Source organism: Puntigrus tetrazona, chromosome 24, assembly GCF_018831695.1.
Source record: "Puntigrus tetrazona isolate hp1 chromosome 24, ASM1883169v1, whole genome shotgun sequence".
Lineage (NCBI taxonomy): Eukaryota > Metazoa > Chordata > Actinopteri > Cypriniformes > Cyprinidae > Puntigrus > Puntigrus tetrazona.
The window spans coordinates 1,011,193-1,039,001 of NC_056722.1; the positions used below are offsets into that span (position 1 = coordinate 1,011,193).

Consider the following 27,809-nt stretch of genomic DNA (forward strand, 5'->3'; position numbering starts at 1 on the left):
GTTTACAGGTAGTCCAGAAACCAGAAACGCTCTCACCTTGCTGTAAATGCTCCTTTGTCTACCTGGGCCTCGGTATAAGCGACTTTGTGCTTCCCGGGAAGATAACATATGATTCTGCAGCTGTTTCAGATTATCGGGAGGTACTATAACAGAAACTCCTTTTAATTAATAAAGAAAACCTTTGGCGTTTCAACATACAGCATGGTTTTCCTCCTCTCCGTCGAGAAAAGATCCATGCCTTTCAGAGCAGAGTATATGGGGGATAAATGGAGATGGCTAGAGGCCACTTGGTTGGGTTTGAAAGAGAAGAATCAATACCGAACTCCTCGTTCTGAAATTCAGAGACGCCGAGCGGCCAGGGAATGCGAGCATTCTGCTAAAAAAAATATCCACAGGCATGTGAGGAAGTCTCAGATGTCACAGACACATGGTTTCAGCTTGTATCCAGGGAAATTTCGACTGGGAGAGCAGCTATAAACCATCTGCGGTTCGCATTGAAGCCCACTTCTCAATCTTTCACCTACCATAATGATCACGATAATGCGAAATATACATTTAACTTGATGAAACGGTTTGGTTAAAAGAAAACGGAGGCAATCCTATATGGTGTAATGCATTCCTATGAAGCAAACGCAGCCAGATTTGGGGAAAAAACGGGCAGCTTCTGCTTTTCTAGCTTGAACACATTTCGTGTTGGACCGGAGAGTCCCAAACAAACGTTTTTCACCAGGCCTGTTTTCTCAACAGCGAGGAATGAATTCATAGCGATCAGCAGTCACAATTCCTCGGAGCGTGTTTGTCTGTGGATCAGTATATCTTTGTTCTTCATCCTCTCCCCCCTCTGTTCATTCCAGGCCGGCTGAGGAATTGAGCTGATCTGCTAATGAACTCCAGGCTGTTTCCACACATCTCTTATTCTTTATTGTTTTGGGTTCACAACTTGCCTCTACACAGCCGACCACCTTTATTATAGCCATTTTTATCTCTGTGAAACAGAGCTCATATCTTGCATCACTTTTTGGTGGCTTCTATAATAAGAAACTGTATTTTTGCTGATACAACGCTTGTGTCTTGAGTACGGATGGGTTTTAGTTAGGGAGTGGCTAAGGTGTTTTTGAAATGTTTGTAGAACGTTGCTTTGAGGTTGCTAAAATGTCATTTTATTCTTTTGATGACGTAGTACATACTGTAAAGTATCTGTATTTTTGACCGAATAATACATCGACCAAAAAACTCATTATATTCCTTGAGTTTAAGTAACCATAGTCTACAGAACCGTGGTGTTAATGTTTGGAAGTCTGCGTTTCAGGGCACGTTCTTGGCAGGATGCCATGTCGAAATATTAGAATCAAACTGTCTTGGCTTATATGAATCCTTTTCCTGAATTAAAAAAGGCACACGAAGGTCAGTTATTTTAAAGGTACGCATTTGGATTTTTTTTATTATGTGTTTGATCGCGGTTGTTACTTCTATAAATTACAGGTTGTGTTTACAAAACTGCATTAAGCATGACAGTGAATACAGTGCCGAAAAAAACTATAGAACCCTGCCCAAAACACAATAGTAATGGAAATGTAATGGAATTTTGTAATGGTTTTACTGGAAAAGGTTAATGGTTCATGATGGCATTTTAATGAAAACCATTAGAATTAGCAGGGTGCTGTAGCAAATTTACTATAAAACAATGGTTAACTTTCGTAAGCAGTTGGACTTACACAAACACAGCAGTTGGAATTACATGCTGATGTTAAATACTTAGTATTACAGGTTTCTGTGAGCAGTAATAATAGTGATGCTTGCCTTAGCAAACACCACTAACTGACTCATGCCCCTTTCCAAAGCTCTGGCGTAGACTGCACATGGTTTTGGCCCCGGGCCCCTAAACTGGCACCAGGGTGGCACAGTTAGCAGCGTGACGCAGCGTACAAAAGCTGCAACACCGGTTGAGTTCCCATCTGTCTTTAAAGGCTTTCTGTGGTTGCTGCGGCAACAGTTTTTTCGGACCTTCTCTCTAATTGAGTCTTGCGTTTTTTGTCCCGGATTCCGCAACCAGCACAAAGCACTGATTATCCCAGAGTAACACAGTTGGGAGGGGCAGGGGGCAGCACTTGAGTGAATGCCATCGCTTTCTCATGAAGCCGATTGGCTGTTTAGTCACTGTCCTGTATACATGGATATGGTTGTGTATGGTCGTTCCTTAATATGCGGATTTACTCGCAGAACAGCAGTTCAACCAAGTTCACTGACAGATTTAGCGCAGACACTTAAACTAGTAGACTCTCGGTTCTTCATTTACGACTGCAGCCACTGGAATGACTGCGCATTGAAGAGAATTCTTACATAGCATTGGCCTCCAAATCGCTATGGAAACAGAATAATGTTTTGCCATGTGGCATTACGTTACATATCTCGGAATGACCCAGAATGCAGCATGCAGCTCTAACATGTTATTTGCCGCACGTATAAATCCTTTCCTGCTCTCGATTCAAGTCCGCAGCCTCAACCCAACTTAAACTGGTCCAATACTTCTGGAATGTTCCATCACTGGCCCCATCGCACTTTTACCATTCCTTCGCGTTTCGGTTGACACTGCGGCCAATAAGAATGCAGAAAAGGTCACGGCATGGGTAATTCAATTCAGCGGTGAGCAACTCGTTCCAAGCCTCTCCATGGACGTCGGCTGAACTGTAATGTCATTAAGTTCATTTCATCGACTTAATTGAAGGTTTAAGATGAAAGGATGCAGAGCATGATTTTTTCCATTACCCAGGACACAAACAAGTGCTTTTTAGTAAGTCATTTAAAAAACTCATACATATACATATGCACAAAATGCAGTAGTTCTATGAACTGGTGCACGAACATTGATTTGCTCTACTTTAGATTCTGGTTTGTGCTGCTTTTTGTGGTTATATAACTGTTTCCAGAAACTCTGGGCTATCGACACAAGGAGCAGCTTCCAAACGCCTCTGAGGGTAGCCTCAAAAACACAAGATTTATGGCTGCGCTGTGATACTTGGGCAGAGTCAGCGCACATCTGAGGCCCAGTGCCACTTCAATTCACCCTCATAAAAGATACAAGAGCAAAAAAACCAAATAACAAAATCAGGGCCATTGCAGAAACCACACCTCACCAGGACAACAGCAGAGAACCAGTCTGACTACAAGGAGAAAAGAGAAAATGTGTTATTCAATCCTAATAAAACTAAAATCTGTATAAATTTATAGATAACCGAGCAGCTATATTTAAATTTAAAGGCAATAATGGTCAAAATAATAGTAGACATTCAATACTTTATTTATAACATAGAATTTATTCATAAAAGAACCATATGACAGAGGATTTATAATGAAAGCAGGGCAATAAATACAATAGGAACGTTTTTCCGTATTATGGCACAAAAAACTAAGCAATAGCTGAATTTGTTTTGGTCGCCCAGTCAGCTAATCTTTAAAACGCTAACATTTGTAAGCTTGTAACAATACCAGGCATTTGGAATTCTAAATGGAATGAGTTCAAATGGAATGACTTAGGAAGGAATGTCTTCGGGAAGGCTTTCGATCCATAGCAATTGGCGCAGAGCGGGCATTTCAATGGCTGATGAGCTTTAAAACTAGCGATAACGTTTCGCTCCGAGATGCAAGGTGAAAATAAACTCAAAACACAAAGAATCGGACTGCAAAACTAGAAAATTCTCTTTACAGTTCTCTGTACTTCATAAAAAAGCACTTTATAAAAGAAATTATAAAAGATCAATTTCACCATTGTTAAGATGGAGGATTTGAGATATCGCCACTCACAAATGTTTACCCAAACACATGCGCTGGGAGGGAGGGGGTAACTGTGAGAAGCAAAAGGCATAGCAAAAGACTTGCTCTGTTGATATACGTCGTGTTAATACTGCTTTGACTAACAGCGCAGCAGCGTTCTCTAGTAGTCGATGCCTTGGTCGTTGTAGTGACCTCTGTACTCATCGTTGTATTCGCCCTGGTACTCTTCCTCTTGATATTCTGCCTGATAGTCACTATCGCTGATTTCTGAGCCATTCGTCCCCGTGCCTTGGCTGCCGTTGGCATGAATCATGGGCTCTGTAGGGGTGGCACAGTACTTGGGGTCGTAAACTTGCCGTCCCAAGCCGTACACGCTCATGCCCTTCTGAGAGGCTACCTTATTGGTTCCCATTTGCAATGAGATGGTGGAGTTGTCCAATGGTTGCAGAGCTGCCTTCTGGTCATAGATGTCCCTCCTGGTTCCTGGAGCAGACATGCCAGCCTGGAGAGAGACAGACACATGGTTAATGTGTCATTTTATAATATTTTTGTCTGATATATTGTTGATACATGTCTGTGTTTGCGTGTACCTGGCTGGCTCCTTTATTGGTGCCCATTTGCAGACTGATGGTGGTCTGGTCATAGGGTTTCTCTGTCTGTGTCTTGGGGTCGTAAAGATGTCTCCTGGTCCCGTAAGCGGTCATACCAGCCTGGCTTGCACATTTGTTGGTTCCCATCTGAAGCAAAAGGTCAGAAACACTTTAAAAGTGGGCTAAAAACAGCCCTGGAGATGATCTACATTGATTTTTTTTCCAATCAATCTGGTCCTGCAATGCATGTCTGCACTGATATTGGTTGCATTTCTTTTTTTTTAATCTGAATTTGTAATCTAAAGTCTGTAAACTTAAACCTCACAATGATTGGTGCTTGAGTACCATTCTAGTAAAAAGAACAGCTGAATGACCGATTCTCAATGATTAAGCTTGCTTTAAACGTATTCATGCAGAAACATTTATGCAGTTTCAGGAATGGTGTCTATAACCTGAAGTCCGATGACACACTGGCCAGCCTTCATCTTCTCGTCATCAAACTGTCTCTGCTGCTTGTCTGCATATTTCACACCAATGTCAATGTTTGTTTCCATGCCTTTGGTCTTTGCCTGTTTAAAAAGAGGTAAATGTGTTATAGTGGCACAATTTAGACTGCTAGTCAACAGTTACTGTTATACTTTAAATCGTCTTTTAATTTTTAGCAATAAGGCTTTTACAAAACATTCAGTGAAAGACTCCGGTTAAGCAGAACTGAAAGACTTGCAGACGTACCATACTGGCCAGAGCGAGAAGTGTGGTCTGGACTTGTGTCATGTTCCCATTTTCGAAGAGGTCATTGGCTTCAAAGATGTCATTGGGCTTCAGTCCGTAGGTTAGAATGGCTTTGATGAAATTCCCAAGGTTCTCTAGCTGAGGGTATAAATGGCAACAGTAAGGGTAAGTTTCTCCATAACATCTCTTTGAAGAACCGATCCAAGCAGGCCAGTACAGTTACGGTATTGTTTTCCACTCCGGGGCTGATAACGGATTCAATTTAAATGTGTCAGTTGTTGCCATGGTAACACAAATGTTTACATATGAGGTGTAAGTAACACCATGTTATGGAGGATGGTCAGAAATGTATTAATCTTTATTAACTATATTATTTAATCAGATTTTATTGCTAATGTGTGTTTACACTGCTCAGAACACAACTGGAACCATACCTGATAGGTTTTAGAACCATTCGGCCTGATAGAGAAAAAGCAGCATGAATGGGTCCATTTATTCTCATGGCATGTAAAGAGTTCTGATACTAAACTCTGCCTGTCCTAGTATTAGCCAACAATGAGACTTGTATACTGTATTGTAAGTCAGTTTGGAAAAAAAGTACTTCTTACTTCTCGAAAACAAAGACCTTGGGAGCCTCTGAGATATTTACCTTATGCCAGTTTAACTGTGAATGGTTTATTTTCTTTATTGATCCAGGCTGAAGCTTGTTTATCAACCTGAAAAGAATAAAAACAATGAATGATTTAAATTTTTGTTTTTTTTGGCAAGCATCTTCCATATGCACAATAAAGATGTGAAGGACATAATTTCGATTCTCCTAGCATTTCTACTAGCTTCACCGAATGGAATTTTTAAAATAATGATTGTTTTTCATGCAGGTCACCCAAACAAGTAATCTCTGTCCAAATGTATGCCATTGGTTGAGCCAGTGTCATTATGTCTGGCCAGGATACTAAAACAAGCTTTTATAGCCTCACGAATAATGTTCAGCTGATCAGACAAGTAGTCTTCCAGTCTGACCAGCTGAAATGTTCCCAAAGCTGACCAGCTTAGGCTGGTTAAAACTGTTTTTGTTTTTAGCAGGGAAACCTTGCCCACATGGCCATATTATGTTAATGTTTACGAACTTACTCGCACAGTATGACACCATCCTTGAGTCCTTTCTGAAAGTTGTCTCCGATCGGCATTCCAGTGACCTCCTCGATCCAGAAACGAAGCTCCTCCTCTTTCTGTAGGTCATATTTCTGTGCGATCTGTGAGAAGAAATAACCCAATCTGTGAGTCAGCCAACACAGAGTCAAACCGGCTCTGCAGGATCACAGTTGTGTGTCCTGGACATTCTACTGTAACGCGTCAGCATACACGCTTATCTAAACTATTGTAATGTCAATACACTTTGCTGATCCTCACACAGAACGCGGTTGACTTCAAAACACACCAAAACAACAGTTTGAAACATTCAAAGGGGCTGCTCGACTTTTAAAAGCTGCATTAGAGCTAATGGAAAAATCATCAAATGCAGCCTAATTAAATCAGATTGCCTATAAAAACTCTTTTCTGGCTTTGTTTGGCTTTGTGAATAGAATGGTGTTCAAAGCATGTGATGCAACACCGACGTGCGATTGTGCCAACAACAGAGCATAAAATTCCCACAAAGAGTCACAGCGTGAATCTATTCTGGCCGTTTCGCTCTTTCTCAGGACTTTTCTGACTGTAAATAGCACCGCTGACCAGCTGACATTGAATAATGTGCTCAGAATGGACAGCTATGACTAACAGTAGATCTTTACAAAATGCCTAAGCGAAGTGCTTCATTTGCTCCTACAGTGAATGTTCATAGTCTACATATTGTCCGGTAGGTGAAGTAAATCTGCAAAAGTAATGAGAGGCATCAAAGTTTAATAAGTTAGAGTTAGTGGTTATTCAGAAATCTCTAACATCAAATAGGAAAACTCAAGCATGCCCTAGCAAGCACTTCTCATTAATACGGACTCTTAAAAACACGTTTTCTTCTTCACGAGTGCTAACTATTCAGCTTCAAGTGAAACTCTTCAATGGTTTACATAAGCAAAGAGATTTTAAACAATTCAATGTGAACACAGCAAGTTTAAATTTATTTAAAGCAGCTATTAATACAAGTTCCAGGAAATGGCTTTTATCACAGAGGCTCCATTTCGGGTTCAGCATTCAGGGTCAGACTGTACAAAGAGAAATCTAAATACGGCTATCGTACGGATCACGAGAGAAAGGGACAAAAGGACCTACAGGGAAAAGGGTGGATAAGATATTCTCAGCAGGAGGCGTTCAGAAACAGATGATGTCTCTCTTTCCCGCCAAACATGATAACACCTTTCCTCGTGGCCTTCTGTCTGCTATCTGTAACCTTATTTACAGCACAAACACAGTCCTAACCCTTCGAGTTTTCACAGAGACATCTAGCTCGAGTCCTCTTAGTGTTCAGTTTCAGTTTCTAGGTTAAATGCAATAACAGCTTTTCCCTTTTCAGAAGTGGAGAAGTTGAAATATTATTATTCACAGTTATCTGGTCTTGTAGCATGATAATTTCAAGTTTTGGAGTCACTGCAAAAAATATTTTATCAGGTACCGTATGTGCTTTATTTACACTACTGTTCGAAAGTTTGGGGTCGGGAAGACGTTTCTTAACCACACTAAGGCATTATTTAAGCAATCAGTAATACTTTAAAAAATAAAGTACGAAATTGTACTAATTTTGTACTTGATTTCGGTGTTCATTTATTTCTGTTAATAATGTTCAGTATGATTATCTTATATTGTGAGTCACACAATGCTTCAAAAATCATTAAAATATGCTGATTTTCTGTTCAAGAAACAATTAATGTTATCATTGGTGTTGAAAGACCTACAAAGAGTTTAAAAGAACAACATTTAATTTTTAATTGACTTTTCTTATATTGTAAATGTCTTTTCTGTCACTTTTGGTCAATTTAATGCATCCTTGCTAAATAAAATTATTAATTTCTTTAAAAAAAAAATCTTACTAAACCCAATTATTATTCAACTAAATAACATTAATATCAAAATGTAATTTTTTTATGTTCAAATTAAATAAAACAAACGCTCCTTAGGGTATGAAAGTTCTATGGTATTCCTTGAAATACCATTTAAATGCCATGACATAAATATGATACTAATTTAGAATCACAGCATATAACACATGTTTCGAATTTTACTGAGATCAGACTAAAATCACTCTATTATCTTGGCAAATCTATTACCAACATATTATCTGAGCTATCACATCCACATACTTTATACAATTGTCTCATTTGTGCCTATTTTTATTCCTCCTAAGGGATTTGAAGATATAGCTCATGGCCCCATAAGCTTCCATAGAAGGCCTCTCGGCAAGCTGAAGATCAATCAGACATCCTCCACACTGCAGCCCAGCAGTCAGAATATGAGACCACTAGGAAAAAATGGCATGTGGGGTGTTGTGGCAGTTCCCTTGTGCAATTTGAGGTCAGCCGAGATGACTTTTCTCCTATAATGACAGACAAAAAGCTAAACCGTATACAGTCTCTCATCTTTGAAGAACTGCGTGACTTTTGGCATGTTCCAAATAGTTCAAAAAGAGCACTGGATGATTTCAGACGTAGCTGGAGACAAAGAAGGTTATATCTCTGACATAATGAGCCATTGAATGAGATGATTTATATAAGACACGAATCGAAAAAAAAAAATCGAGACTGACAAAAGGAGGGGAAAGAACAGAAGAACTCCACGGAGAAACTGAGCAAAGATTGGAGAACCATGTGTCTGTCTTGTCTTTCCTTCCAGTCCACTGGGAAACCAGCCAGTGGTAGAAAAAAAGAGAGAAAAATGTGGAAAAGTGACCCTTGATGGAGATGTTAGAAGCATTTGGAGAAGAAGAACATTCTGGAAGGTTGTGGGCCGATCCCGCTAGAGACCGACCTCGATCTCTCCTCCCCCACTCATAATGTAAAAGAGCTTACTGATGACAGCACAAAAAGCGAGCAAACATCGGACTAAAAAAAGGTCAGGGAGTGAAAAGGACTCGCAACGCGGCGCAATCAATTTGACAAACAGTCCCTGAGAGATCGATAAAACTGGTGACGGCGCAGGAGGGGAGGGACGACCTTTTCACCTTGGGTTTAGACTAAAAAACACAAACACAAAGTTTAACAACATGCAAACAAATCTACAATCCTCCAACAAAATCCTATTTATAAAAATGTTTAATAAGCATCACTTCTCTATTAGTAAAAGAATGATTTTTTTTTTATTGTGGTATCGCAGTAGCTACATTTACAAAAACTAATTTGTTACGCGAACAAATGCTCTGATTTTATTTTCTCTAAAATTGAGTTCTGTGCCTGAAATCAAGCATGCCTGTTTAAATCACATGCGAGCAACTAGTCCAGCCAGACTTAGGCAATATTTAACCATGTGCTCTGGAAATACCCAGCAGATAATGAGGATAGATTTGCTCTATACCTGTGAAATCAACTTGTTTTTCAGATCTGAAAAGGAACCGTTGAAGTCTGTAACTGCCAGACATTCGTCTTTAAAAGGAAAGTGTGTAATATGATTTTGCTAGATGAAAGCTAGGTTGTTCAGCGTGATTGCGAGATGAGTCTATGGTGTTGTGATCGGTTGCTAGGGAATTGCTATAGAATTCTGATTGGTTGCTTACTAGCTTCAGTCAAATAAGCACTACATTTTATTAACAAAATGTGTTTAATAGTCAGAATCGCAATTCTAAGTTATTACTAGGGCCTTGCTAGGGTGTTCTGAGTGGTTGCTAGGTGGCTACTTTCTTGCTTTAGTCAAAAAAGCCCATCCTGACTTTATTAACATTTTAACATTGACATTTTATTTAACAATTTGAGTAATATCTGGAACCCTAGGACATTGTTAGGGTGTTTTGATTGGTTGCTAGGTAGTCGCTACGGTGTTGAGAGTGGTTGCTACAAGTCAAAGTCAAAAGAACCCATTAATATTTTTTAAAGATTCAGATTCAAACAAAATGTGCAAAACTTTTGGAACCACAATTTTTCAGCAGTGTTGGGTGGTTTTTAGGGAGTTAGGGAGACTTATTAGCAAGACATTTTCCACTAAGTGAAGAAATGAACTAATGATGACTGTTAACTTAATCACCACTCACAATGACAATATTTGCACAAGGGTTTAAAAAAAAAAAAAAAAAAAAAAAATCAGTTCACAGGCAATTTTTGGATAAAAGGCTGTCAAACCTTCAATAAACGTTGATAATCTTTTTCAATAAGTGTTTAAATGAGCCTAGCCTATGTTTACACTGTTATAAAATCCTGCTGAACAATAGACCCCAAACAATAGCCTCAGGAAAACAAGCTTTCCTGTTCCTCCTGAAATGGCAACACAGGGTTAACATCCATGGCCACACTTCACACAACCTTAACCAAACCTGGAAAATATTGCTGATCAGCACATTGCAGGGAATGTAACGGCCCCTCGCCGGGCCGCCCGCCCATCAGCAGTCACAGTATGGCGGTAAAAGTGTTTTTACGCCGAGGATCAACATGGAATGCGGCTTTAGAGAGCGATGGACCAAGGCCCTAAGGTTAACCCGGTCTGGTTTTACCCAAGAACCGCCGTGACCTCCTTGTTCTGACCCTCGTCCTGTCCCAGGACGCGATGTGGGTCCAGTATTGGCGTATTTCCAAAACTGCGACGCAGACATGCGCGCTAAGACAGACGCAGAACGAGATGAGCGTGAGAGCCAAGAATAATATGAATATATTACAGTCTGCAAACGCTTTTCCCAGGCCTGAGAGAATCAAGGTGTCTGTTGAACCGCATCCAAACATTTCAGGGGGAATTCCTGCATATGTAACTCTGCATTCAAAGTTCCGACAGTGGAAAATTTGTGGAAGCGGCATACAAGAGATCGCATTTAGTTACTAAACGGAGCTGCCAAATCCTCAACGGCTAGCAAAAGGAATGGCTGTCTGGGCAAAACAACTGATATGATTAATATAATGCAACACGAACGGTCGTGATAAAAATAGGTTGTTAATTGACTTCTCTTCCATGCGTAAAAATAAACCAGCCTGAACAATATCTTCACTGTGCTGGACTCGAGCAGAGGATGATGCTTTGGCATCAAGCCCGTAATGAACGACCCCTTGTGTCTGCTGTTACATAACAAGAGAAGGTCATTCATTTGATAGGGAAAACGTCCTTTCCCGTTATGTCATTCGTGAGTTTTATTTTAAGGAATAATTCTATTTGACAGGGAGATTGGTTGATATTTACAGGCCGATGTACTGATGTTTCTAAATCTCAGTGCGACAGCTTTGGCTTCCCACATTTCCAGAGTTTAGCTTGCAGGAAAACAAAGGCTGAAAAAACAGCTCTCAGCTTTCAGCGGAGCAAGAGTGCTGATGAAACTCAAGGAACGAGACAAACAAGTCCTCGGAAAGAGCACGACCTATAAAAAGGTCTGCAATGAAAACGGTTCTCGCAGGTTAATGCTGATTGAAAAGTAGGCATTTCTTTTTTTGGCTTAGAATATAGCATTATTTATCCGGTCATTAACATCCTTGCGTAAAGAAGTAATGAGCAACTATATTTCAAGGACACTATACACAAAAGATTACAAGATTTCTATTTCAAATAAGCATCATGGTTTCCATCAAGTAAGCATCTTCAAAACTCTGACCTCAAACTGCAAGCATGTAAAAAAGCAGCGCTTTTCCTGCAGCCTTTCAGCAGGTTAAAATGGAAAATTAGTAATGGATTAAGAGAGGAAATGGTGTAATGGAACTAGTCCCCAAAACTATTTTCCACTAGCAAGTAGTCAGGATCGATGTTGTATTTTTAGCCACATGCCTTGTGTGATTTCTAAAACCATAAAGAAATGTGAAAGTGCACGATAGCGGAGAACGTCAAGCTCCAAAACAAAACAAGAAAGCATCGAGAAACTGTAATACATAGTTCATGAGAGACATAAATGAATCGTTCTCGAGATGAATCAGTTCATCCAGTTTAACAAAACAAGTCTGATGAAACTAATTTGAATCTAAATCTAACTCAATGAACAGTTTTGCTCACCGGGGGAGAAAATGATCAGAGAATAATGACTGGGGTTTTGCATCTTTTTAAAGCTTAAAGCTCCAGCTTCTTCTCAAGAGCAATGAGCGACCGGTATCACTCTCTTTGTGTTACTAAAAGTCACCGAGGTCTGAAACAACACAAGGAGTGAACAGACCGCACAATTTATATTTCAGGTAAAGCTCCTGGCTTAAAAAGTAGCATTCGTTTCATTGAGCTAAACAGGTCACTGTTGCAATACAGCCTTTGACAGATCAAAGCCAGTAGTCGAAGTCTTCTGAATGAAACGGGATTATACACATTACAGCTGTTCCGGCACCGTCGTCACATTTTAGGAATGCTTTAAATTCCAAGACGAATCCTTACTTCCGAAGAGGTTAGATGAAAGACGCCGAAACCTACCAGGACTGTTCAGGTGTGAAAAACAGTTTAATTTACCTAGCTCTTAAGCACCGATGATGTCATGCTTAAGACATCTGAAAGTGTGTATTTGTGTGTGGGAGGTCTTTAAGTTTCTTTAAGTTGATTCACTGGCTTTACGTATGTTATTGCATGCAACATCCTGTCCGATCATTACGAGGCATGATTTACTAAATCGATAACTCTGATAACTCATCACTTCTAAGATATCGAAGTTTAGACATGCTTGATAACGTTTCCACAGAATTACCCTCCTACTCCCATTTTTTTGGTTTAACTTATTTTTATCCTATAGTAATAAGCTTGATATATGACAGTCGTGTTAAAAATAATAAAACATGGGGATCATTTCTGACTGGAACATCTCTAAAGATTCATTTGAGTAAAACATTTGTATTCTCTTTTGTTCGCACGATTACTCCAACACACAAAATGATATGAAATCAGAATCTTTTCTTTGCAATTAGAGTAATTTTCCATTGAATCCAATGGATACCAAACAAATACATAATCTAAATCACCATTTAGTTATTATTATTGTCTTATTTTCATAACGAATGTGCTTTTTAACTCAAACTCCCTTGGATTTAACCACCAAGACTAGTGCAGCCTAACTATTAAAGTCTTACATAATAACACATAGGTAAAACAGATATACAGTAATTCAGAAAATATACTTTTGAAGTAGACCATGTAAACGCTAGTAGCCAATGATGCAAAACCAGGCTACTTTTTAAAAGCACAGTAATATTCAGAACTCTCTGTTTCTGCATACCAAAGCTGATGCTCTAAACCCATCGTGCTAAAAATGTATCAACACACATACAAGAATATTTAAAACAAAGCAGTAAAGTTCAGTTTACCTTGTTTTTAACCTCCGCAGATAACCCGTAGGCTGGTCCCTTGTTAAACTGCGTCATGGTTCACTTTTTTGCGTTTTTCTCCTAAAGTCACTGTACCGAGCAACCGGGAATAGGCGAAGTAAAGTCCTAAAGCTGCAGTAAAAATCACAGTAGAGATGATTCGGCGCTCCGCGTGCATGAATAATCCGCGAGCACAGTGACTTTACACAACAGCGGCTCGCGCAAAAAACTTCTATCCTCTATCGAGACTTTGGGGTGGGGCTAAAAGCGCCGCCAGAGCCAATCAGAAGCATCCATTCTGCATATTAAACAGTCCATTGTTTCTCTGGCTCCGCTAGGCGCCACTGGCGAAAGTACTAGATCACCTGGCAAAACTATTGATCGAGTTTCAGTTTACTGGAAAGCTGTGGCCTATCTCCACAGTTATATGGTGGTGTAATACTCTCTTTGTCTTCTTCGATTCTTTGTTTGCTAGCTTGATAACATGATAAACATTTCCCCGTTAACTTTTAAGTCAATTATTAACGTTATCAACAGATCTGAGTGTGATTTATACGAATAAGATTAAAACAAAACTAAATTCTATTTTTTTTATTATTATTCAGATGTATATAGGCCTATTACTTCTTAACAACACAGATTAATTTAAATTAAAAAAAATAATCTGAGTGTGCATTAATGATTTTTTAAAAAATGTAATATTTTCTATAGTTACTAATGGCTAACTGTATTTATATGTGACCCTAGTCCACAAAATCAGGTCAATTTGACCCTTTTCATTGGTTTGATAGGACAGTATCTGGCTGATATACAACTATTTGAAAATCTGGAAACTTAAGGTATAAATAAATTTAATAAAATAAATAAAACTATTGAGAAAATTACCTTGTTGTCCGAGTTGTTCAAATTAAGTCCTTAGCAATGCATATTACTAATCAAAATTTTAACTGTGATATAAGGTATAGGAAATTTACAAAACATCTTAAATGCGGCATGATCTTTAATATCCTAATGATTTTTGCCATAAAATAACAAATGTGTAATTTTGACCCATACAATGTATTGTTGGCTATTGCTACAAATATACCTGTGCAACATTTGTGGTACAGGCAGGGTCGCATTTAAAGCAATTTATAATAATAAGCTAATAAAGCTAAAAGTGCTTTCCAGATTACATAACGTAGAATAGGAAAGCAAGTAAGACTCCACCCTTTTATAACGGTAATACTAACTATAGTATGGTAAAATGCCAGCAACCACAATTTATCAACAGAAATCAAACCATGTCTATCATAAAACACCGGCCAAGCGTATGCATTCAGTTTCTGCGTTGCTATTTTCTGTAGTCAAGTAGCTTTAAACGGTTGATGCTTTGAGTGTGATGTGCTGGGTGGAGCTATAATGTCAGGGTTATTTTTGTCTGAAAGTCTAAAGTGAAAACAACACGAGGAAAAAAAACAACCATCATGGAGGTGGTTTGTCTGAGCAGATCCGTATCTCTCGCTGTCACTCAACCTTGTGCAGAGTAAACAAGGAAGACATTTTCTGTAAGGTTGATTTCATTTCGCGGATATTTCTAATAACATTAGGTACAAACAAAACGCCAGAATGTTATCAGCTTCGCAGTGTGATTTATCTGACAACATGACCTGCTTTATCAGAAGCCGAAAGGCCTTGTGTCAACTAAAAACTGAATCCAACGTAGAATACGAGTATGAAATTGAATGAAAATTATGCAAGGTTGACTAATAAAGATATCGATGATGGTATCAGTCAGCGAGAGATGTTTCCTGAAGAGTCTGTTATTACTAGAGATAATAATTCTCAGGCTAAAATACTCTTGCTGTTGGCGTTTGGTCTTTACCTCGTCCCAAAGAGCCCCATAAATGGTCCGCTTTTCACTTTACGAGATATTAACTGATGGACTGGAGCGGTGTGGATTACTTGTGGATTATAATAATGGGTTCTTATGCTGTTTGGACGCTCATTCTGACGGCACCCATTCACTCCAGAGGACCCGTTGGCAAGCGACTGACGTAATGCTAAGTTTCCCCAAATCCATTCCAAAAAAGAAACATACTAATCTACATCTTTGAAGGCACGAGGGCCAATTTTGGAGCTATTCCTTTAAAAATAAATTTCTTTGTGGATCTAATGAATGGAATTTTTATTTCTGCGATGCTAAGGTTACCATCCACGCTCATAATAACCAAATTACGCGTGAGATCACGTACCTCACGGACATGTCCGATGGGATCATCCATTCGCAGCTGTTCGAAACGTCACAGTCGCGGAACTTTATGCCGAGACGTAAATGACTAAGTAACCTGTATGAACTTGTTACGAGAGACAAAAGAAACCATCAGGTTACGCTCTACCTCATGCTGCAGGTATTAAAGTGCCTTCTCATCTCTAGAAACAAGAAGAACAGGATGTTATAGACGCATAAAATAAAAACCACGGCTGAGAATTGCAGCTTTTCCATCCGTTTAGTCTGTATTTCACACCATTTCCCCTTCAACCACATTCCAGCACAGGAGGACAATGAAGTACCACCGAAATGCGTGGTGAGCTGAAAAATATTTCATGACAACACTTTAAAAAAACGTATCACGACATATATTTAAAACAAGTCTTCCAATTATCTAAATGTCAGCATAATGGACAAACTAGTGATCAAAAGCCAAATACTGTTTCCTATGAAGTGGCGCATCAAAAGAAGCACCCAAACTATGAATGCAATTAGAAGAACCTGCACGTGTAAAAACATCTCTGGCTTTAGTTTTGTTGACTTTTCAAGAAGGCGTGAAAAGTAGAACAGGACATCTCATCGGCCTGTCGTGACTGTTTGAAAAGACTAAATTCAGCGAGTTGTCATAGCTGTGCATTCGGCGCATCAGTAACCGCACAGGAATGAGCTGAATGTGAAGAACAGTGTCAAAAGGATTTGTAATTCTCAACGCAAAAGTGAAAAAGTCCACGGAAAGGGATCACACCAGTCTCCCCAAGAAGATGGCGTTTGGGTATTTGTCTTTTAGTGGCGTCCACTGAACAAAAAAGTAGTCCGAAAAGTAATAGAGGATCTTCCCAGATAGAGACAGTGTTTCTACACGACAGATGCTCTCCACATAGACGATCAGGACTCTTTTTAGGCCCAGGATACCCAGGAGCAGCCCAGCAGCACACAGGGGGACGCATGTTCCTGGACCGTTACACAGCACCTGAAACACACACACACACACACAGATAAATAAATAAAAAGTATATATGCACACACGTAAATATATATATATATATATACTTTTTTTTTTTACAGCAATTGTTAGTGCAGTTGTGTTTATTTTTAAAAGTACACTGTTGCTCATTGTTTATTCATGTATGTTGATAATACACTGATTTATGTTAATTCATTTAATTAGAATTTAATGCTTTAAAAAGTATTGTTCATCATTAGTTTAGAATACCTAATGCATTAACTAAGGTGAACTAATTGAATCCTGATTTAAACGCTCAAATGTAAGTTTGAAAGAAATTCATACTTGTAGTCAGAAAGGCTGCATTCAATTTAAAAAAATATATTGTTTTCCACAAAAATATGAAGCTGCTTAACCGTTTTCAAAATTTATATAATAACAATAATAGTTACTGAAAATAATAATGTTTTTTAATGCAGTTAATTGGTATATTATAATGATTTCTGAAAGGCCATGTGACACTGAAGACTAGAGAAATGATGCTGAAAATTCAGCTTTGCATCAAAGGAATAAAGTCGATTTGAAATTGTAGTAATGTTTTAAAATTAGAGGTCATTAGAGGCATTAGAGGTCTTAGTGAGCATAAACTATGTCTAACAAAAACAAAATCTTTATGGGTTTTAAATCCATTTTTAAGAGTAAATAAAAAAGTAGTAATTTATCTTATTTCAATTTAATCTCATTGATTTATTACCTTATAACATGATTTTATTTTAATTCTGAACTAATTCGATTAAAAAGGGAATACTATGGTATTTTAATTACAAATCCATGATTCATCAACTTGCAACACGTTATCTAAAGACGTTCACTCTCTTGGGGAAATGTATGATTTGTGAAAAGCGCTCTACAAATTCCAGATTAGATTTGACTTAGGCTAACACACAACATCAGAAAGATGCCAGCATAAAGCACAGAGTCCTCCGAGTTGGAGAAATATGAGCTTTCTGGTGCAAAACTGGAGACAGCGAGCGGCACAGGAAGGCGGTTAGACTTCGGTGGAGACGAGCCACGGGGTCTGGAGAAATCATCTTACACCGACTTGCTCAGACACATTAACGCTGGAAAAATCCAGCCTCTGTCTGCTCGGAGCCGAAAACCTATACGCGGCGGGAACCGAGGACAACGACCCAAGTGAGAACATCAGAGGAGAGGGACGTTTCCGCTCACGCACGCTTCAGTTCACGTCTGTCTGCTTTCGAGCTCCACCGCTGCTCGGACTGAGCTTATTGCCAGTTTCTAAAACACTCCATTTCCCATCCTGCACCTGGAGGCAGATGAGGGACGGGACGGACCACCAGGTGGGCGTATTTACATTTCACACACACCTGCGAGTTCACTTCGGGGAATGAGATCACCGTCACCCAACAGAGAGACGCTGACCTCAGCTCTGAAGGGCTGCTGGATTGTTTGCAGAGATTGGCGAGCGTTTGCTGTGGGCACAGGCCAAGCTGTCAGAGCGCTATTTGAGTCTGTCATCAGAGTGGTGCAAATTTAAATGGCCATTATGTGAAACTTCAACGAGACATAAATCAAGTGTCAGGAAAACACAATTTCGGCGGGGCACTGAATGAGCATTAAAGAAAACAGCTTGTTGTTCTCAAGTCTCTTTTTGTGCATTTAAGGAGAAGAGAGGCCAATGGATATGAGGCTCACTCTTCTTTAGGCTCTTCTGTATTTTCTTGAGAGAGACACTTGTATTAGTAATTGTGAATATAAGAAGCACTAAAACACAACAGCTAAACACTGTTCCACCAATCTTGACTACTACTTTTTTTAAAAAATAAATTCAAATATCTGAGCAAACATAGCAATGAATGCAATCTATTAACATTTTTTCTTTTTTATTTATTAAATGTCAGTGTAGAAAATAGGAAATGAGCTAACAGACAAGGTTTTATAATACATTTAAAAATAGCTTTTTTCATAATTGTTTTTATACTGTCTGCAAAGTCTAAGATCTAAAATGTAAAAAGTATAGTCAAGATTTTTATAAAAATGTATTAAGTATATAAAAATGCAATCTAAGGTCTAAAATATTTTGATGCAATTTTGGAAACGAATAAATATTTCTAAATCTGAAGATGACTGACTTTTTTGGGTGAACTAATCCTTTTTTTTGAAAATGTTTATTTGTCTTAAAATTGCACAAAAAAAGTAAATAAAAAAAAATTACTAAATGAAATACAAATATGAAAATAAAATAAAAAAATGAAAACATATGGAAATAAAATAAAATAGTTAATGTTTTTTATTCTATTTTATTCTATGTAACATGTAAACAACCAGAAGCACTAGTCCAACCCTTTCTGCTGCAGCATACAAACACAGTGCTCAGCTGTGAGTCATACAAGGAAAGTGAAAATCTCAACAATATCAGTTGATGGTCAGTGCATGTTAAACGGCTGCTTTTCTAAAGCCAGCCGGGGTTTATACACTAACGCTGAAACATTTTCATAAATCAAAGGCCTTATGGAGTCATTGTTCCTCTGATGACACATGTTCGTATCACAGCTGCACAGACAGGTGAGAGGACATGCACAGGTGCTGACACGTAATTACTAACGAGGTCATCGAGGTAGGGACACTTTATTACTCCGCATCATACAGAGTAGCTCCAGGTGAGATTAAACTGCTACCGGGTTTTGTGGCTTCTCTTCTTAGGCTTCAGATGAGTCAACACAGACCAGACTGAAGGTTTCATGAGTGTAAATGACAGACGAGTTCGTTCTGAGTTTGTTAAACAGTAACAAAGTAAAAGGTAATCTATACAGTAGCAACACATCATAAACACCCACAGAGAACCATTAGTTTAATGCTCTGTGTTACTAAGAATGGCAGCATACCATTATATTTCCACTTTTTTTAATAGTTTGCATGTGTGATTAAAATTATGCACTGAATATTTGGGGATATAGTATGTATATGTAAATCTATATTATGAGGGTGAAGGTAATCCAAAAATAACTAATAAATAAATATACATAAATGTTTTCTTTTCATATAATACAAATTACATAAATATATACACGTAAATAATTAAATAAAAAAAATGCTGTATGTGTCATATATATATATATATATATATATATATATATATATATATATATATATATATATATATATATATATATATATATATATATATATATATATATGCACATATTTTCTATTAAAATAAATTATACACACTATATACACTGTATATAAAAACATTGATTATAAAATAATAAGTAAACAAATACATATAAACACATATATAAAATATATATGTTTGCCTGTGTCTAATTTCTTTTCACTTTTGTACATTATTGCTTATATTATGTGACATCAGATTTGTGATTAGGATAACATACTAACTGCTTGCTTATGAACATTATTTCTCTATATGCATATTCTAACATAATCTAACATGCAGATCTTCTTTTATGCTCTATCCATCACTGATAATCATAAACATGCAGATGAAAATTGAACAAATGAAACAATCCCCGTCCGCTGCATTTCCAAATAAGGCTAAGATGAAACATATGGAGATGCAGTCAAAAACCCCCCCAAAAACTCAGGATCAGTGAGGAGTCTGTGTGGAATGTGAGGGGACGTCCATCGCGCAACGTCCAGACCCCGTTATTTGTTATTGTTAATCGTACAAACCTCCTCCCCCTTAAACAAAACCTATGGAACACAGATTCTTCAAATAGCTTTCTTACGTTCTTTCTCATTTTTGGATTTGCGTCACAGCTAGACTTACTCAACAACCTGAATAGTTTGTTTTATAAAGTTACTCAATTAAACTTGTCAAAAATGGTCAGGAGCGAGAGAGAGAGAGACAGGATAGATATATAATATATTAATACAGTACACCGTGCCCTACTTTATAGTTTTTCAAACTGTAGCAGCTGTATGAAAGCAAGTCCCGCCTCTACATTACAACAGCCAATAATCTTTCTGATAGAGACATCACCTGTTTATTAAAGCATTCTACCATAACCTAAAAGAAATACCATTTTGTGTGTGTGCGCGTGATTTGCGATAAAAATGCTTAATATATATTATCATGAGCTTCCTTGCTGATTTGAAATTAATTATTGGAGGAATCTTCAAAGAAAGACGAAAAAACAATAACAAATGATGACGCTGTGTGAACAAAAGTCCCGGCTCTCCGTTAAAATATTTGTTATAATTTGAAGCAAAGAAGCCGAAAATATAAAATACCAGTGCTTTATAGATCATTTAAAATAAATTTAGATTAGTTCGATTTTAGCCTTTACAAAAACAAGCTGTAGTTATTATGCAACTATAGTACGTTTTAAACTAATTAAGGCTTTTGCCACATGCCAAATCTAAGAAGTAAAGCAACAAAGCAAATGTTTATTAAAGTCACACAGATTTGAGTTTAGACTGACGTATTAACATAAGCTGTAAATAGTGAACAGTAGTATTCACTATTAACTGCTGCTCGCGGCATGCGGAACCAGGCCGAGACTCTTGGCTTGTGCTGACACATCTGGAGCTCATGAGGACCCATGACGCACTTATTTCCTTTTATGGCTAAAAGAGGACTGAATCCACCTCCTCTTCACCTCCGGATTTGAGACCTGACCCCCCATTTCCCCCTATTGCGCTCTGGTATGTGGACGAATGGGCCCCAGCCCCTCACTGACATGCTCAAGTTTGGTTAAAACAAACAGCTGACATTTGAGTCATGCCGAAGGACGATCCCTCACTGAGCAGACACAATAGGGGTGCCGGACTCCCTAAAGAAGATCTTAGACAATGTCTGCTGGACTAAAAAGGAAATCCTGCTGTCGCGGTGCAATGCCGGATCAAAGGCCACCTGGTACTTATATTGTAATTTCACATTTCAAATAAACAACAAAACTTAAAACAAAAAATATTTTACACATGAAAAAATGTGTTTTAAATATAAAAAAAAAAATACAGATAAATCTCACAAAAAAAGGAAAAAAATAATAATTGCAGCATTTTATATCATATTAATATTTTTAGTTTTAATATATATTTTTAATAAAAAATATATTTTGATAATTCTGAGCAATTATTTAAATGATCAATTATATTATTAAATGTATTATGATTAATTAGATTAACATCTAATATTAAAATATTAGAAATATGAGCTTGGTGACACTTTAGGATAAAGTACTAAAATTACTAAAAAAAAAAAACTACTAAAAAGTTAAATAGAAATACAAGATAAAAGCACATAAAATACTAAAAAGGCTGCAAAAAGGCTGCACATAAAAAACTGCAAATAGAAAAACAAAAGGTCATTTTAAATATTTATAAACTTTATAGCTAATAAAAAGTAACAACAATATATTACAAAAAACTATTTTTTTCAATAATTTAAAAAAATAATTTGTGTTTTTTTTTTCTTTTGATTTGAGGTGTTTTATGGGCAAAATATGACATTTCTTTTTCAGATGAAGTTTATCTAAACTTTTACCATGAAACTAACATGACGACAGACACAAGTTTGTACAAATCCGCAAACCTCTTTCCCATTAAATAAACTCAGCTGACTGGAAAAGTGGAAAATGACGTCAGCATGAGGACAGGGGTTGCTAAATGGAGATTAACAGAATACTACAGCATGGTCACCCGTGAGAGATCAGACTGGTTTCTCCTGACCTTTGAGCTCTGCTGCTCGATCACTGCAGCACCGGCCGCTTAGTCACGCTCCGCCTCCTCTCAGCCGGTCACCACGGCAACAAAGAAACCCGATGCTGCTTGGCTCCGCCCCCACAGGGAGAGGAGTCAAGCAGCTGGGCCAAGGAGCCAGTCAGGTCTCGCCACATCCTGAGAACAAGACCCCTCTTCTGCTCCACTCACAACCCTTCATTAAACAACCACAGGAGGAGGAGGAGAGAGAGAAAGAGGCCCTGGATTACAGATCATTCCTGAAAAAGGGCTTAAACGCTGCCCATCCCTCTCTCTTTTACTAAACCCACCCTCTGCCTCGCTTCTTTATCTGTCTTGGAGAGTTTTCCCAGAAACTCTCCCTCTCTCGTTTTCTTGCTGAAGACAAGCAGAGAAACAGCAGGACGAGTGTTTGCTTATACAGCAGATAGTCTTCCAGCAGTAACGTGATAGTCTTATCATTTGCCGGAGGTAAAAAAACATCTTTATCACCTGCTCAAACATTCCCAGTGCTGCCGTGCGACATGCACTACCGCTTTCGTGTTAAGTAGGGATAACTCGCACAAAAATGACCATTCTGACAGCATTAAACCTGTGTGGCTGAATGGTTCACTCTCATGTATAGTGATGAAAGGCAAAATATTAAAAGGTCTTTTGTGTATATTTACTGAGTAATCCACTATTTTGTAGAGGTACCTTAGATTCAGAGCCAAATTACAGAGGGCTGAAAGGACTTCAGAAGGAAGGCAGCATCGTTATGTTATTTTTACACAGATTGGTGGTGTGTTAGAAAAAGTTTAGCAATCTCTTACGCGCTGTGTGCCAACGGTGACCATTAAAAAAAAAAAAAAAAAAGAAGAAAGAGCGGCAAGTTTGCACGCTTATAACTCTAGAAGTATATTTTTATGGCCTTTTGGATATTGGGTCATTATTAAGGCCCTCTATGATTCAGTTCCAGAAACACTTAGATATAAGTGCTACAAGAGTAACTTGTGCACATTTTCAGTGATTAAAAACCAAATGAGACATTTTGCACAAAAACTTATTTCAAAGAGGAATGTCTGAAGACTATGCATAATTCCTTCCATCAAAACACTACACTGAACATACCCGTCTGTGTGCATTCATTTATTTTTCCAAACTTTGCGTGACTATAACTCAAGTAGCATTTAAGGCATCACTATATGATTTTAAATTTTAGTCTATAATAAACTTTTTGTATTCCCATCAAGATATTATTCAGTCCCAGAGATATGGGGAGCACACTGAGGCTCAGATTTTTGAATATTACCAATATTTAGTTGTTTGGTTGAAAAACAAAAGGTGGGATCGAACTGACCGCACCATTATAGGTTTTCAATGACGCGAGGATGAGGCATATTCATTTTCGGGTGAACTAGCACTTTAATAGCTTGGCTAGGGTTTTCAACCAGCATTTCACACGTCTTTGAAAGTGTAAACGTCAGCGTAACGGTCTCTCAAGCACTTGAAGCCAATTCAACTAAAATGCGACACATTTCAAAGTGGAAACGAAGGCTTGGTAACACAGTTCGAATATGGAGCCGATTCATCGAAAAACTAAAATTTGGCTACTTTGGCATAACATGCACTGATGAATCATTCGCAATAAAACCAGAAACACAATACGAACCGTTTCCATCTCAAACTGACTTTCTGGCTGATGTTTTCAGCTACCAATAAGTTTGCATTGAACACACTGTACCCTATTTTCTGACTATGATTGCGTTTCTCTGGTTCAACCTTAAGGAAAACTACAGAATTTGGACTAGATCTTGCAGATGATCGGAACTATAAATAATAGAGGGTGGAGATATTTATAAAAAGCGATGTTTTCCAAAACAGTGCGCAGGATGTTTGAATTCTCAAGGTCACGGACTGGGCAAAAGACGCCACAGAGTTAATCTGAAGGACATGCGGCTACAGAGATTTACTTCAGAAAAGCTTTAAAGAAAGACGAACAATATAGCACATCAATAATACAACATGATACATTAACATGCTACTTGAGCTGAATAATTGCAATATTGTAGAGCGGCCTAGAGCTAAATTGAACTTGTTTCATAATTGATGAACTTACTGAACAAAACTAAAATAACTGAGTTAAATAATGACACCGCTGTCTTATCGTATTTAACGCTGCATTAAAATGCTAGAAAAATAAATGACACTTGGCTAATTAACATTTTTCAGACAAAAAACATCCAAGTATGTTTGCACGCTGTATATTTAAATATCCATTTTAAACGCTTCTATCATATTCAAAGCAGAGCTGGGCTGCCCTTAGGCATAATCTCATAAATATTTTACGAATGCGCTATTTCTGGGGGGTGTTACACAAACGTCCTGCAGATGAGAGGAAATTAATACTTAATAAGGATATGAGCGAGAGGAGAGAGGACCCACCACATCCGGCTGAAGCCTGAAGACCAGCGGGACGGACGTTATCAGAGCACCGAGGGAACTCAACACGGAGGAACTCCACGACTGACGCACCTCCCGACTGCGAGGAATCCGGTGAATGGTGAACTGTGAACGGAAATTTTACAAAGGTTTTAGTGGGAATATAAGCAGAAAGACATTACACACAGCTGAACCGTCCATCACTTCACAGCCAAAGCCATGCGAAACGCTCGAAATAAACAGAGGGCCTGCTGCCATCTGCTGGTCAAAGTAGGACGCAGCACAAATCAAAACTTCCCACGTTTAGTTTCACGGTGGAAAGGGTTTAAATGAGTCGTTTGGGGGTGAAGAAACCTCTTAGGGGTGTACAGATCGATTCAGAGTAGACCAATCAACCTGAGAGGGTGAAGAGCTTTTCTCCCGCTCTGCTTCAAATGTTCGGATCTTCTCTTCGCTCATTTTATCGGTGTCTGCGATCACATAGTGTCGAGGGCTGTAAGACTGAGACAAACTCCCCATCAGACGGATGATTTCTGTTGTGTGTCCTCCTGTGTGAAACAGAAAATAAATATTTAATGCCAGTAATAATAATAATTAACGACTAGCAATATTTAAAATAGAATACATTTATGTAATATTTTGTTAATTACTAGTCATTTAAAAAGAGCTAGTTGACAAATAAATTGGATTTAAACCCTTTCTCAAAGCATTAAACTAAATTTAGACAAGGTTAAACAACAATCTAAAATGATAAAAAAAAAAGAAAAGAATATTTTAAAATAACTAATCAATTAAACTAAATAATGAAATGTATATAAGTGGTTTAAATGATGATGATGATTATTATTATTATTATTATATAAAGAATAACAATATATTTTAATGAATAATAAACTATATTAAAAATTCTTGAAGTATATATATATATATATATATATATATATATATATATATATATATATATATATATATATATATATATATAAAGAGTTAAGGGTTTTAAACGATTACTATAAATTGTTATAGAAAGAAATAGAACAGTAAAATTATTAAATGATAAATTATTATGAATGAATGAATGAATGTAAAACAGAACACAAATATGGTTACTCTCTTGAAGCAAAACAAACCGTTTGCATTTGAACGAAACGAAAGGATATCTATTTTAAAAGTTACGGTTGATGACGATTTCCATCTGCAAATTATAATCACGTTATGGTTTGCTTTACATTCAACAATTATCATTTGGAAACAAAAACTCAGGAGATTGGTCCTTACCCGACCCTGCCACCACCAGGACTGACACAGAGCCCTTCTTTCCTGGTTTATATTCACATCCACGTCGCAAAATCCCAAATAATCGTAAAATGAAGAGTGTTATTAATATTACAGCAGTGAGAATCACTCCACTCACCACAACACACAGTAACGCCATCAGTTACCAAACTAGACTCTATCAACGACTTTAACAACCGAGTCTCAAAATCCTAACAGACTCATGCTCGCCAAAAACAAACGGACGTTTAGAATTTAAACTTTATAAACTAAACCTGGAGGAAGCGTTGTATTTTTGAGAATGAACTGGCGAGTACGCGTACAGCTGCTACGGAAAGTCATAAAGGACAAACTTTTTATCACACTTTTTTAAAAACAGCGACATCTAGTGGCCGCTAGGAACCTGATCAGGACGTGACTTTTAGATTTTCATTTAGATTATCGCTTATTATTTGTACAATTTTATTAGAATGTAACTTCAACGTTATTGCCTTGGAGCTTTAATCGTTTTGTTTTTTTTAAGCAAAATTTAAACAGTTATGAAACACAACAAATAAATAATATCTACATAGTGAAATATAACTGTAAACAATATCGTAACTATTACAATGTTTACATTTACAAATTTAACTTGCCTTAACTAAGCACATTTGGGCAAATAGACTTTTTACTCAAATATGGTTTCCGACATCACTCTGGGACATAAAATGGCTCCAACACATTTTAATAATGTTAAAATCATTCAGGAAGTTGAGATATAATTACGACGCCTAGCATTGATGCTAGTAAACCCAAACTGATAACCCATGATGTTCATTTCAAAGGCATTTCCTGAATTCAGAACCAAATGTAAACAGTAGTGCGATCTTTCCGAAGAACGTATTTATTTAACATTTTGTGGGAAGTTCTCATGTTCGTGGTCTCATGGAAATGGTCCTCAGTTGTTTTGTCTGTGGTGCTCCGGTGAAAGTGATGCACTCGTACGCTTAACTTGCCCACTTTAGTATCTCGTAAACTGGCAGACAGACATTAAATATGATTTAGACTCATTGCCGCAAGCTCATTTGTTATAAATATTTGTCTGACTACTCCCAGCTGAGCTAGCGGCCTATTCCGCCACCTCCGATTGCAACATTTCTTGATGTGTTTGTCATGAAGAGTTCATATTATGCAATATAATGGCTCTTTGGGGCTGCATTATTGTAATCAGATGAGACACTAAAGCCTTTCACATCAGCTCACACTCAGACCACCCGCAGCTGTGGCTGCATTTATACAGAAGAACACTGTCAGTTACCATCTGACACTGTGTTCAACAACTGCTTTCAAGATGTTAAGATCTCTCATTTGCTCAAGCTTGCATGGTTTGTGCTGGCTTGATGGGATGTGGCTCACAGGAAGAGGATGGATACTTTTTGGACCATGCAGGGCCAGGAAATATTACATTAGAGTTTCCTGGATATAAATCAACTCTCACATCTGCAATGCTTTTTTTAATTGATTCATTAAACCATTTTTGTCATTATTTTTGTCATTATTTAAATCATTAATTAATTAACAGTGAGATAATAATAATAATAATAATAATAATAATAATAATAATAATAATAATCAAATAATAAGTGTTCTTAATCAAAACAAAAATATTTTTAAAGAATTTATTTATTATTATTATATTTACATATTATATTATATTATATTATATTATATTATATTATAATAAA

General features: G+C 37.5%; 2 protein-coding genes across 2 annotated transcripts; both read right to left on the reverse strand.

The window, feature by feature from the left end:
* Positions 1-3,274: 3,274 nt before the first annotated feature.
* cnn3a (calponin 3, acidic a) lies at positions 3,275-13,692 on the reverse strand. The gene is made up of 7 exons (XM_043226451.1): positions 13,472-13,692; positions 6,225-6,346; positions 5,743-5,809; positions 5,094-5,231; positions 4,814-4,930; positions 4,362-4,508; positions 3,275-4,273 (listed from the first exon to the last, which is right to left on the reverse strand). Exons 1-7 carry the CDS (start codon positions 13,526-13,528, stop codon positions 3,932-3,934), a joined length of 990 nt encoding a protein of 329 aa, XP_043082386.1. The 5' UTR covers positions 13,529-13,692; the 3' UTR covers positions 3,275-3,931.
* A 2,249-nt stretch (positions 13,693-15,941) lies between these two features.
* Positions 15,942-26,417, reverse strand: alg14 (ALG14 UDP-N-acetylglucosaminyltransferase subunit). The gene is made up of 4 exons (XM_043226452.1): positions 26,089-26,417; positions 25,207-25,358; positions 24,814-24,936; positions 15,942-16,692 (listed from the first exon to the last, which is right to left on the reverse strand). The coding sequence occupies exons 1-4, from the start codon at positions 26,243-26,245 to the stop codon at positions 16,462-16,464; spliced, it is 663 nt and encodes a 220-aa protein (XP_043082387.1). The 5' UTR covers positions 26,246-26,417; the 3' UTR covers positions 15,942-16,461.
* Positions 26,418-27,809: the final 1,392 nt, after the last annotated feature.

Bases quoted from the DNA above. Each gene is read 5' to 3' on its own strand.
- cnn3a (XM_043226451.1), bottom strand. From the start codon at position 13,528: ATGACGCAGTTTAACAAGGGACCAGCCTACGGGTTATCTGCGGAGGTT. The intron at 6,347-13,471 runs GTAAACTGAACT...TTCTTCTCACAG, and splicing joins CTGCGGAGGTTAAAAACAAG to ATCGCACAGAAATATGACCT. The intron at 4,274-4,361 runs GTACACGCAAAC...GTCTCTCTCCAG, and splicing joins CCAATAAAGGAGCCAGCCAG to GCTGGCATGTCTGCTCCAGG.
- alg14 (XM_043226452.1), bottom strand. From the start codon at position 26,245: ATGGCGTTACTGTGTGTTGTGGTGAGTGGAGTGATTCTCACTGCTGTA. The intron at 25,359-26,088 runs GTAAGGACCAAT...TGTTTCACACAG, and splicing joins CCTGGTGGTGGCAGGGTCGG to GAGGACACACAACAGAAATC. The intron at 24,937-25,206 runs GTTGATTGGTCT...TTCCGTTCACAG, and splicing joins AAAGCTCTTCACCCTCTCAG to TTCACCATTCACCGGATTCC.